At 42.1% G+C, this 13,005-nt stretch overlaps 1 protein-coding gene across 3 annotated transcripts in view; it reads left to right on the forward strand.

Moving 5' to 3' along the window:
* Positions 1-282: 282 nt before the first annotated feature.
* LOC115201727 (poly(ADP-ribose) glycohydrolase) overlaps positions 283-13,005 on the forward strand; it is a 95,753-nt gene continuing 83,030 nt past the window's right edge. Inside the window, exons 1-8 of one of the 3 annotated variants that reach the window (XM_029765579.1) lie at positions 283-336; positions 591-727; positions 973-1,079; positions 1,309-2,377; positions 4,809-5,019; positions 6,361-6,483; positions 12,081-12,152; positions 12,807-12,881. In XM_029765579.1, coding sequence (XP_029621439.1) covers positions 609-727; positions 973-1,079; positions 1,309-2,377; positions 4,809-5,019; positions 6,361-6,483; positions 12,081-12,152; positions 12,807-12,881 — 1,776 coding nt within the window. In that variant the 5' untranslated portion in view covers positions 283-336; positions 591-608. The other 2 variants (XM_029765581.1, XM_029765580.1) reach the window with 2 other exon arrangements.

Genomic DNA, 13,005 nt, shown 5'->3' on the forward strand with positions numbered 1-13,005 from the left:
CATTCTTACTCCTGAACGTATTTAGGCTTGCCATAACTAAGAGGTTGCCAGTACTAAGGTTTTGAATACTTATTTACACAAGATATTTCAGCTTTTTTTTAATTTTTTTTTTTTACTAATTTCAAAAAATCCATATTAAATGCAGGATGTACCCCAAGATAATGTCGAAAAAGTCAAGGAGTGTTAATACTTTCTGAAGGCACTGTATTATGAACAGGTACAGTTTTTTTACACTCTTCTGATATTACGTTGGGGGACATTTTGAAACGTTCAATAATTACGTAACCCGGAAGTGATTTTGTTTTGTTGCTGAGGCGATGACGTGTCTGTTTTGTGGTACGTTACAGTCGAAACCGTATTTATTTAATATCTTTGGTTTAAGAGTTAAACCAAAGATATTAACCTCAAAAATCAGCTGTAAAACTATTGTATTGTACTAGCTAGTACATGTTGTCCAAGTATAAACGCTCATGACACCAAAGTGAAACTGTGAAGCTAATTGTGTCTAGCTAACCTTTGCGAATTAGCTAGATCTTGGTCACTGTTGGCTGTACATACAAAATGTATTTTTGTTGTTGTTGTTAAACTAGCTATAGATCCACTGTCATATGTTTGCAAGCCGTATGATATTCTTCACTAGCCTGCTGAGGAGAGGACTCTGTGTGAAACCATTCTGGAACCATCGTTACCAAAACGCTTCGGTGGTATTACTGAATGAGGTTGTATTGTGAGTATGTATAACAATACACTTTTCTTTATAGTTAACTACAATACAAAGACACGGTAACAGCTAGCTGGCAATTATATTGTATCGACTATAGATAATTTTAAAAAAATACTTGGGTCGTGTGAAATGGCTAGCTAACGTTAGCTAGATGGTTTAGCAACACACCTCCATCTGTTCTAACGATGCTAACGTTATTCTAATTATGGTACTCTCATTCACTTGGTGCTCTTTTCTCTATCTTGTAGCATGACTGCACTGTCAGACTTGGAGCCTGCTAAAAAGAGACTGCGGGTTGAAGTTGGCCTCCAATCACCTGTCGGCTCAAGGAGCCCTCTTTCATTGGCTTTCAAAGGTAACACTCTCTGAGCAGGGAAGATTAAATTATCCTCTGTGTAATCTGTTTGGAAGTTTTTCTCCAGTTCCATTTTTCCCCCCCCCTCCAGTTCAGTTTTTGAGTTGTTTGATTGTCTGATGTGTTTTTGCGGTAGGCCTATAGTGAGTGTAGCCTATGATTTACCAGTCAAGTTAATTATGATCCAAGTTGATCCTCATTCTGTTGTCTTTTGTGTCCTTTCCCTTAGCAAGTTCCAAAGAGGCAAGTTTACACGCAATGGAGGGGCAGCAGCATGGTGCCAAAGCAACATCTCTTAGTCAGAAAAACAATCCCAAGTCCCACCCTGATAAGTGTCTGAACCTTCACCAAAGCACCACAAGCCCAGCTTCTGACATGTCTGAAACCGCTGAACAACAACTGGACGATGTAGAGATGGTGAGTCCAGACAGCTCTGAGTCTGGCTGCAGTCACAATTTACAGTTTATGGAGACTGAGACAGAGGCCCAGGCCCACAGTTCAGGCTCTGAGGAACCTGTTGTCTCTAGTATTATAGACCTGGAGGATGAAGAAACAGCGCTCTTAACACCAACTGACAGCCTAAAGGATCACAAGCCCGTCTCGCAAATCACCACAGATCACAATCCCGTATCGCAAGTCTCCACAGATCACAACCCTGTCTTAGAAGTCACAGATCACAGGCCTGTCTTGCAAGTCACCACAGATTGCAAGCCGGTCTCGGAAGTCTCCACAGATGATCACAAGCCGGTCTTGGAAGTCTCCACAGATCGCAAGCCGATCTCGGAGGTCTCCACAGATCGCAAGCCGGTCTTGGAAGTCTCCACAGATCGCAAGCCGGTCTCGGAAGTCTCCACAGATCGCAAGCCGGTCTCGGAAGTCTCCACAGATCGCAAGCCGGTCTCGGAAGTCTCCACAGATCGCAAGCCGGTCTCGGAGGTCTCCACAGATCGCAAGCCGGTCTCGGAAGTCTCCACAGATCGCAAGCCGGTCTCGGAAGTCTCCACAGATCACAAGCCGGTCTCGGAAGTCTCCACAGATCACAAGCCGGTCTCGGAAGTCTCCACAGATCGCAAGCCGGTCTCGGAAGTCTCCACAGATCGCAAGCCGGTCTCGGAGGTCTCCACAGATCGCAAGCCGGTCTCGGAAGTCTCCACAGATCCTAAAGGGAACAGTGATGAGCAAATGGAGGAGAACGTGAGCCAGAGCAACAGGGAGCTGGACAGGCAGCAGGACACAGAAAGATCCTCCTCCTCCAAGGGTAAAGGAAAAATAACAGACTTCTTCGCCCCATCCACAAGGTACAGTATTGAATACCAATAATTTCAGAAGTTTGTCGGGAGAAAGAAGTCCCTGGTGCAGTGGAAGTAACCCATTTAATACAGAATTCTGGGTACACGTGCTTTACATTCAAATATGCAAGAGCAACTTGGTCACATCTTAGATTCAAGGACATAGTACAAAGTCATATCTCAGGATTATATAGTCTAAGCATCCTCAATTACATGTAGGGTATAGGCTTCATTACAAATGTTGGTTGATAGGACAGTGGTGGTACCGGCAGGTGGGGACAGCGGTGGTACCGGCAGGTGGGGGCAGCGGTGGTACCGGCAGGTGGGGACAGCGGTGGTACCGGCAGGTGGGGACAGCGGTGGTACCGGCAGGTGGGGACAGCGGTGGTACCGGCAGGTGGGGGCAGCGGTGGTACCGGCAGGTGGGGGCAGCGGTGGTACCGGCAGGTGGGGGCAGCGGTGGTACCGGCAGGTGGGGACAGCGGTGGTACCGGCAGGTGGGGACAGTTTTTGAGAGCTGAGAATTCTGTGTCCTGGGTTGTTCCACCTCAAAAAATACAAGAGGATTTCAACACCCACCATCTCAGATTGACCTGGAATCATTTGTTGTTAGAAACAGATCAGATTAGCATTCCTGCAACACTAATTTGTGGAAATACAATTTGATCTCTGAGGAAGGAAGCTAATTGAGTGCATCCAAATTGGCAATTTTTTTGTATTTATTAGGATCCCCATTAGCCGCTGCAAAAGCATCAGCTACTCTTCCTGGGGTCCACATGAAACATGACATAATACATAGTACAGAACATTATTAGTCAAGGACTGAAATACATACATTTAAAACATCACACATATTCTACATGTCAGTACATACACACAATATCTAGGTCTAATACAACATTTGTATTTATATGATTCATTTGTATTTATAATCATTGACCTAGACAACCAGGTGAGGGGAGTTCCTAACGAATCACTGACCTAGACAACCAGGTGAGGGGAGTTCCTACCTAATCATTGACCTAGACAACCAGGTGAGGGGAGTTCCTACCTAATCATTGACCTAGACAACCAGGTGAGGGGAGTTCCTACCTAATCATTGACCTAGACAACCAGGTGAGGGGAGTTCCTACCTAATCATTGACCTAGACAACCAGGTGAGGCGAGTTCCTACCTAATCATTGACCTAGACAACCAGGTGAGGGGAGTTCCTACCTAATCACTGACCTAGACAACCAGGTGAGGAGAATTCCTACCTAATCACTGACCTAGACAACCAGGTGAGGAGAATTCCTACCTAATCACTGACCTAGACAACCAGGTGAGGGGAGTTCCTACCTAATCATTGACCTAGACAACCAGGTGAGGAGAATTCCTACCTAATCACTGACCTAGACAACCAGGTGAGGAGAATTCCTACCTAATCACTGACCTAGACAACCAGGTGAGGAGAATTCCTACCTAATCACTGACCTAGACAACCAGGTGAGGAGAGTTACTACCTAATCATTGACCTAGACAACCAGGTGAGGGGAGTTCCTACCTAATCATTGACCTAGACAACCAGGTGAGGGGAGTTCCTACCTAATCATTGACCTAGACAACCAGGTACAAGTGAAGAGTAAAAACCAGCAGACACTAGACCAGGTTTCCCCAACTAGCGGCCTGCGAGGTGAATTTGGCCTGCGAATCGTTTATAGGTACTATATTTACATTCAATAAATATAGTACCTAACATCCGATTTGGACTAAATGTTTTTCTAACAATGAACTAGACATGAGGAATCCACGCCGATATATATACTTCACTTCAGACTTTTTAAAGTTTAGTTAGGCCTATGTGTAAGTAATTGAGCAGCTTACTCCTGTTATGGTTTTAAGCAAAGATCTGTAAGGATATGAGTCGACTTGTCTCCTCAGTAATGCTCGTGTCTCTTGGTTGACCTTATTTAGAAAAAGTATTTTCAACATTAAAGTTGTTTCAGGGCAAGCTTTGAAGCTTCTTTATGGTTTTTCCACTATTAGGCTATTGACCAATAGAGCACCTAGCCTAATTTGAATGTTATTCATACCGTTTTAATTAGTAGACAGGTTTTTATCATGACTGTTACTTGTGTTCCTGTTCCTGTTCCTGTTCCTGCCAGAAAAAACATGCTCTTATCTGGGGTGGCTGTTGTGACTCTACAAGTGTTGGAGAAAATATGGCACAGAACAACCAATGTCTTCCTATCAGTACAGAGATCAAGTCAATGTCAAACAGGGAGTCTATTTTGATGTAGGCGGTAGATTTTTTTAGCTAGATTATTCTGATGCTTTCTTAACATGTTTATTATAAACCGTGTTGCTCAAGCATCATGTTGTCGATCTATTGCATTTATTTATTTATTTTCTTCAGTGTTGTGTTTAAAGTTGTTTCTTTTCTTTTTTTCAATGTGACCAGTGCCCAAGCTCCTTCGGAGAAACAACACAGAGATAGAGACGTCCCACGTGAGAAACAACGTGGAGACAGAGATGACGTCGCTCCACCGTCGCCACCGTACGATTCCAAGTGGCTGGGAAGCCCCATCAGTGATCTGAGGAGAATGCCACAGTGTGGTCGACCACTCCCACCACTGAAGAATGCTCCTGACCATCACACTGTCATGATCAGGGTGAGCGCGAGAGAGAGAGGGGGCAGCTCCTTGGAAAACTAACAGAATGCTTTAATCTAGCCCCTTTAGTCTAAGCCAGTGGTGTCAAAGCCAGTGGTGTTAAACCCCTTTTAGTCTAAGTCAGTGGTGTTAAAACCCTTGGTGGGCTGAGCATCTGGTGGTTTTGTTATTTCCTTTCAATTTGTGTTCAATTTGTTCCTACCTAATCATTGACCTAGACAACCAGGTGAGGGGAGTTCCTACCTAATCATTGACCTAGACAACCAGGTGAGGGGAGTTCCTACCTAATCATTGACCTAGACAACCAGGTGAGGGGAGTTCCTACCTAATCATTGACCTAGACAACCAGGTGAGGGGAGTTCCTACCTAATCACTGACCTAGACAACCAGGTGAGGGGAGTTCCTACCTAATCATTGACCTAGACAACCAGGTGAGGGGAGTTCCTACCTAATCATTGACCTAGACAACCAGGTACAAGTGAACAGTAAGAACCAGCAGACACTAGACCAGGTTTCCCCAACTAGCGGCCTGCGAGGTGAATTTGGCCTGCGAATGGTTTTATTTGGACCCCCAAGTTTCCTGAGCAAAAAAAATATATATATATATATATATATATTTAATTAATTAATTACATTTTTGGACAGAAAATACTAAATTCACAAGAAAATCAGCTCCTAGTGATTTTAATTTAGGAAATCTGTTCCTAAGTATTCCCACGCATAATATAGAGACGTGATCATATACAAATGGAAGCAATGTTTGAAATGATTATGTTTTAGTCAAATATTATATCTGTTTGGGTTTCTTGTGGTCAATTTGCAGTCTACAAATTATTTCTAATTATTTTCTGGCCCCCTGACCATCCGCTAAAGAAAATAATTGTCCACTGCTGAATCTAGTTGATCACTGTACTAGACCCTCCATAGACACCTGTGGTCTAAGCCATGATTTGTGCTAGTCCACATAGTCCTGGTCTCAGCATTTGTGTTGGATGTATTTATTATATTTAACTAGGCAAGTCAGTTAAGAACAAATTCTTATTTTCAATGACGGACTAGGAACAGTGGGTTAACTGCCTTGTTCGGGGGGCAGAACGACAGATTTTTAGCTTGTCACCTCGGGGATTCGATCTAGCAACCTTTCGGTTACTGGCCACAACGCTCTAACTGCCGCCCCAAGGATGTGTGAGGTATGATGAACACAAATGTGCATTATTAATGATTGAATGGTGAAAGTTAGCAGAACACATGATTCATCATTATCATCATCTGGACAAATGGTAGGACTTCCGTTGGTGATGCCGTTCATGTACTCATCATGCTGTATTTTCTCTTCAACAGACAGACCTCCTTCAAACAGGCAAAATTCCTGTTCCCTATCCCAACAAGTTCAGAGACACCTGGGATGAGGTCCATGTGAAAATGCCCTGTTCAGAGAGCAACCTATTCCCAATAGGAAATCAGGTACTGCTTATACCGTAGTTATACCTTGTACTGTCATCTTTTGAAATTGAACTCGCTGACTACAAGTGTTTATAACTTTACAAGTGATCTCCGAGCCTACATCTCTCACCATTAGGGAAAGAGAGGATCTACAGTGCATTCAGAAAGTATTTATACCCCTTGACTTATTTCATATTTTGTTGTTGTTACAGCCTGAATTCAGAATGGATTCAATAAATACAAATCTCCCCGAAATATAGAGACAATGTGACAGAAATCAGAAATATCTAATTTACATTACTATTCACACCCCTAAGTCAATACATTAGAATCACCTTTGGCAGCGAAATCTCTAAGAGCTTTGCACACCTGGATTGGCCATTTTATTATTTTCAAAATTCTTTCAAGCTCTGTCAAATTGCTTATTGTTAATTGCTAGACAAAAAAATGGTCAAGTCTTGCCATAGATTTTCAAGCAGATTTAAGTCAAAACTGTAACTCAGCCACTCAGGAACATTCACTATTTTCTTGGTAAGGTGAATTAATCTCCTAGTGTCTGGTGGAAAGTAAACGGAACTAGGTTTTTCTCTCAGATTTTGCCTGTGCTTAGCTCCATTCTGTTTCTTTTTTATCCTGAAAAACTCTCCAGTCCTTAATGATTACAAGCATACCCATAACATAATGCAGACAACACTATGCTTGAAAATATGCGGAGTGGTACTCAGTAATATGTTTGGGGCGAATCTAATACAACACTTTGAATTCAGGACAAAAAGTTAATTGCTTTGCCACATTTTTTGCAGTATTATTTTAGTGCCTTATTGCAAACAGGATGCATGTTTTGGAGAGAAAAAAATATTCTGTACGGGCTTCCTTCTTTTCACTCTGTCAATTAGGTTAGTATTGTGGAGTAACTACTACAATGTTGATCCATCCTCAGTTTTTTCCTATCACAGACATTAAACTCTGTAACTGTTTTAATGTCACCATTGGCCTCATGGTGAAATCCCTGAGTGGTTTCCTTCCTCTCCGGCTACTGAGTTAAGAAGAATGCCTTTTTTTTTGTGTGTGTGTAATTAATAACTTCACCATGCTCAAAGGCATATTCAATGTCTGCTTTAGATTTTTTTTTTTTTACTACCAATAGGTTCCCTTCCCTGGTCTTTGGTTGAATCTGTGTTTGAAGTTCACTGCTCGACTAAGGGACCGTACAGATAATTGTATGTGTGGGGTACAGAGATGAGGTACTCATTCAAATATTTGTGCCATAACAAAGGGGTTGCACACTTATTGACTCAAAACATTTCAACTTTACAATTTTAATTAATTTGTAAAAATGCCAAAAACATTATTCCACTTTGACATTATGGGTTATTGTGTGTAGGCCAGCGACAAACATCTATATTTGATCTATTTTAAATTGTCTGTAACACAACAAAATGTGGATGAAGTCGAGGGGTTTGAATACTTTCTGAAGGCACTGTGTCACTAATTACACTGAACAAAAACTATATATACGAAAGTATGTGGACTACCTGGTTGATCCTGCCAGTAGCATATGCTTGTCTCAAAGATTAAGCCATGCAAGTCTAAGTACACACGTCCGGTACAGTGAAACTGCGAAAGGCTCATAATGTGGATTATTCGCATTATGTGCGAATGGCTCAAATTAGTTGATTCGGCTATTTCAGCCACACCCGTTGCTGACCGGTGTATAAAATCGAGCACACAGCCATGCAATCTCCATAGACAAACATTGCAGTTGAATGGTCTTACTGAAGAGCTCAGTGACTTTCAACATGGCATCGTCATAGGATGCCACCTTTCTAACAAGTCAGTTTGTCAAATTTCTGCCCTGCTAGAGCTGCCCCGGTTAACTGTAATTGCTGTTATTCTGAAGTGGAAACGTCTAGGAGCAACAACGGCACAGCTGCGAAGTGGTAGGACACAAAAGCTCACAGAAGCTCGTAGCACATCAAAATGGTCTGTCCTCGGTTGCAACACTCACTACTGAGTTCCAAACTGCCTCTGGAAGAAACGTCAGACACAGTAACTGTTTGTCGGGAGCTTCATGAAATGGGTTTCCATGGTCGAGCAGCAGCCCACAAGCCTAAGATCACCATGCTCAATGCCAAGCGTCTGCTGGAGTGGTGTGATGAATCATACTTCACCATCTGGCAGTCCAACAGACAAATCTGGGTTTGGCAGATGCCAAGAGAAGGCTACCTGCCCCAATGCATAGTGCCAACTGTTAAGTTTGGTGGAGGAGGAATAACGGCCCGGAGCTATTTTCCATTGTTCGTGCTAGGCCCCTTAGTTCCAGTGAAGAGAAATTTTAACACTTCGGCATACTATAACATTCTAGACGATTCTGTGCTTCCAACTTTGTGGCAACAGTTTGGACAAGACCGTTTCCTGTTTCAGCATGACAATGCCCCCCCATGCACAAAGCGAGGTCCATACAGAAATGGTTTGTTGAGATGGGTGTGGAAGAACTTGACAAGCCTGTACAGAGCCCTGACCTCAACCCCATCGAACACCTTTGGGATGAATTGGAGCGCTGACTGCGAGCCAGACCTAATCGCCCAACATCAGTGCCCGACCTCACTAATGCTCTTATAGCTGAATGGAAGCAAGTTCCTGCCTCAGCGTTCCAACATCTAGTGGAAAGACTACCCCGAAGAGTGGAGGCAGTTATAGCAGAAAAGGAGGGGACCAACTGGGACATTTTCAGCTTCCAGGAATTTTTTTTACAGATCCTTGCGCCATGCATTATTATGCTGATACATGAGTTATGGCGGCAGATGGATAGGCCTCAAGATCTTATCATGGTATTTCTGTGCATTCAAATTGAAATCGATAAAATGCAATTGTGTTCGTTGTTCGTAGCTTATGCCTATACCGTAACCACACCACCACCATGGGGCACTCTGTTCACAACGTTGACATCAGCAAACTGCTAGTTCACACGACACCATACACGCTGTCTGCCATCTGTCCGGTACAGTTGAATCCAGGATTCATCCGTGAAGAGCACACTTCTCCAACCTGCCAGTGGCCATCGAAGGTGAGCGTTTGCTCACTGAAGTCGTTTACGACGCCGAACTGCAGTCAGGTCAAGACCCTGGTGAGGATGAACGAGCACGCAGATGCGCTTCCCTGAGACGGTTTCTGACAGTTTGTGCAGACATTCTTTGCTTGTGCAAACCCACACGCTTTCATCAGCTGTCCGGGTGGCTGGTCTCAGACCAGGTGAATAAGCCGCATGTGGAGGTCCTGGGCTAGCATGGTTACACGTGGTCTACGGTTGTGAGTTGACGTACTGCCAAATTGTCTAACACGATGTTAGAGCCGGTTTATGTTAGAGAAATGAACAATATATTCTCTGGCAACAACTCGGGTGGACATTCCTGCAGTCAGCATGCCAATTAAAATTTCTGTGGCATTGTGTTGTGTGCCGACAACGGCACATTTTAGTGGCCTTTTCCATTCCCCAGCACAAGGTGCACATGTGTAATGATCATGCCATTTAATCAGCTTCTGGTGCACAATGTGATAGGAATTAGCTTGATGTGCGTATGGAACATTTTCTAGGATCTTTTATTTCAGATCATGAAACATGGGACCAACACTTTACATGTTGCGCTTATATTTTTGGTTCAGTGTAATTCTAACAAATCAATGGGACAATAATATAAAGAAGTTATTGACTTTGTTATCTTTGGGAAGTTGTTCAAATGTTGTGTATGTGTGTATATCTATATATATCTATATCTATATGTGTGTATATCTATATCATCACAGTTGAAGTCGGAAGTTGACATGCACCTTAGCCAAATACATTTAAACTCAGTTTTTAACAATTCCTGACATTTAATCCTAGTAAAAGTTCCCTGTCTTAGGTCAGTTAGGATCACCACTTTATTTTAAGAATGTGAAATGTCAGAATAATAGGAGAGAGAGTGATTTATTTCAGCTTTTATTTCTTTCATCACATTCCCAGTGGGTCAGAAGTTTACATACACTCAATTAGTGTTTGGTAGCATTGCCTTTAAATTGTTTAACTTGGGTCAAATGTTTCAGGTAGCCTTCCACAAGTTTCCCACAATAAGTTGGGAGAATACTGGCCCATGCCTCCTGACAGAGCTGGTGTAACTGAGTCAGGTTTGTAGGCCTCCTTGCTCGCACACGCTTTTTCAGTTCTGCACACAAAGTTTCTAGAGGATTGAGGTCAGGGCTTTGTGATGGCCACTCCAATACCTTGACTTTGTTGTCCTTAAGCCATTTTTCCACAACTTTGGAAGTGTGCTTGGGGTCATTGTCCATTTTTGGAAGACCCATTTGCGACCAAGCTTTAACTTCCTGACTGATGTCTTGAGATGTTGCTTCAATATTTCCACATAATTCTTTCCTCATGATGCCATCTATTTTGTGAAGTGCACCAGTCCCACCTGCAGCAAAGCACCTCCACAACATGATGCTGCCACCCCCGTGCTTCACGGTTGGGATGGTGTTCTTCTGCCCGCAAGCCCTCCCCCTTTTTCCTCCAAACATAACGATGGTCATTATGGCCAAACAGTTCTATTTTTGTTTCATCAGACCAGAGGACATTTCTCCAAAAGTACGATCTTTGTCCCCATGTGCAGTTGCAAACCGTAGTCTGGCTTTTTTATGGCGGTTTTGGAGCAGTGGCTTCTTCCTTGCTGAGCGGACTTTCAGGTTATGTCGATATAGGACTCGTTTTACTGTGGATATAGATACTTTTGTTCTTGTTTCCTCCAGCATCTTCACAAGGTCCTTTGCTGTTGTTCTGGGATTGATTTGCACTTTTCGCACCAAAGTATGTTCATCTCTAGGAGACAGAACGCGTCTCCTTCCTGAGCGGTATGACGGCTGCGTGGTCCCATGGTGTTTATACTTGCTTACTATTGTTGGTACAGATGAACGTGGTACCTTCAGGCGTTTGGAAATTGCTCCCAAGAATTAACCAGACTTTTGGAGGTCTACAATATTTTTTCTGAGGTCTTGGCTGATTTCTTTTGATTTTCCCATGATGTCAAGCAAAGAGGCACTGAGTTTGAAGGTAGGCCTTGAAATACATCCACAGGTACACCTCCAATTGACTCAAATGATGTCAATTAGCCTATCAGAAGCTTCTAAAGCCATGACATCATTTTCTGGAATTTTCCAAGCTGTTTAAAGGCACAGTCAACTTAGTGCATGTAAACTTCTGACCCACTGGAATTGTGATACAGTGAATTATAAGTGAAATAATCTGTCTGTAAACAATTGTTGGAAAAATTACTTGTGTCATGCACAAAGTAGATGTCCTAACCGACTAACCAAAACTATAGTTTGTTAACAAGAAATTTGTGGAGTGGTTGAAAAACGAGTTTTAATGACTCCGACCTAAGTGTATGTAAACTTCCGACTTCAACTGTAATACTGTCAAATAAAATCAATCAGGGAAACTAATAAAGGCATTCGTTTTGTGATGATGCAAATCAATATCATGTTTTAGGAAGAACTGACCACTAACCCCTGCCTGACCTGTACGATCAGGAAAGATTAGGAGGATGATGATGATGATGATGATGGTTAACTTCCTGGTTTTGCAGGAGGTGCAGGAACGGTGGGAACTCATCCAGAAAGCTTTAAACAGAGACTTTTGCAGTTCACATGATTTAAAGGTAAGTTAATGACTAAATTGATATTCTGTTTGTTCATTGTGGAGCAATTTTATTTGTTTTTTTTTGTTTTTATTTCAACTTTTTATTTAACTAGGTAAGCCAGTTGAGAACAAGTTCTCATTTACATCTGCGACCTGGCCAAGATAAATCCACAGCAGTGCTACAAAAACAACAACACAGAGTTACACATAAAACAAACGTACAGTCAATAACACAATAGAAAAATCAATGTACAGTGTATGCAAATGTAGAAGATTAGGGCGGTAAGGCAATAAATAGGCCATAAGAGGTGAAATAATTACAATTTAGCATTAAGCAATTATAATCAACATGTACAAAATCTATTGTTGACCAGATGCATCAATGCATTATTAGATATTATTAGCTTTATTAATAAGAGAGAGGATGTTTTATGTGGTGTTGAAATGCATATTCACTGTGTTATCAAATGTTTTTTAGAGAGGAACTATCCATCAAATCCATTATTGTATACATAATACATGTTATTACCCGAATTGGCCATGAGATGGCACCAAGATCCCGGATATCAAGGCAAAGATACTTACTGCAACAACAACAAAAGCATTTGCCTCCTGTACTGAACCTTTTTTTTTTTTTTTAATGCTATTTATTGGTTTGCATTCCCCATTTTAGAATGCCATATTGAAGTACAATGTTGCTCATGCCAAGAGATGGGACTTCGCAGCTCTTCATTTGTTCTGCAACAAGGTAAGAAAATAATGTTATTGATTTTAACTATTAACCTTCTTAAAATATACATTTAAGTCATTTAGCAGACGCTCTTATCCAGAGCGACTTACAAATTGGTGCATTCACCTTAGTCATCAGATGG

This window comes from Salmo trutta, chromosome 10 (assembly GCF_901001165.1).
Source record: "Salmo trutta chromosome 10, fSalTru1.1, whole genome shotgun sequence".
Classification (NCBI taxonomy): Eukaryota; Metazoa; Chordata; class Actinopteri; order Salmoniformes; family Salmonidae; genus Salmo; species Salmo trutta.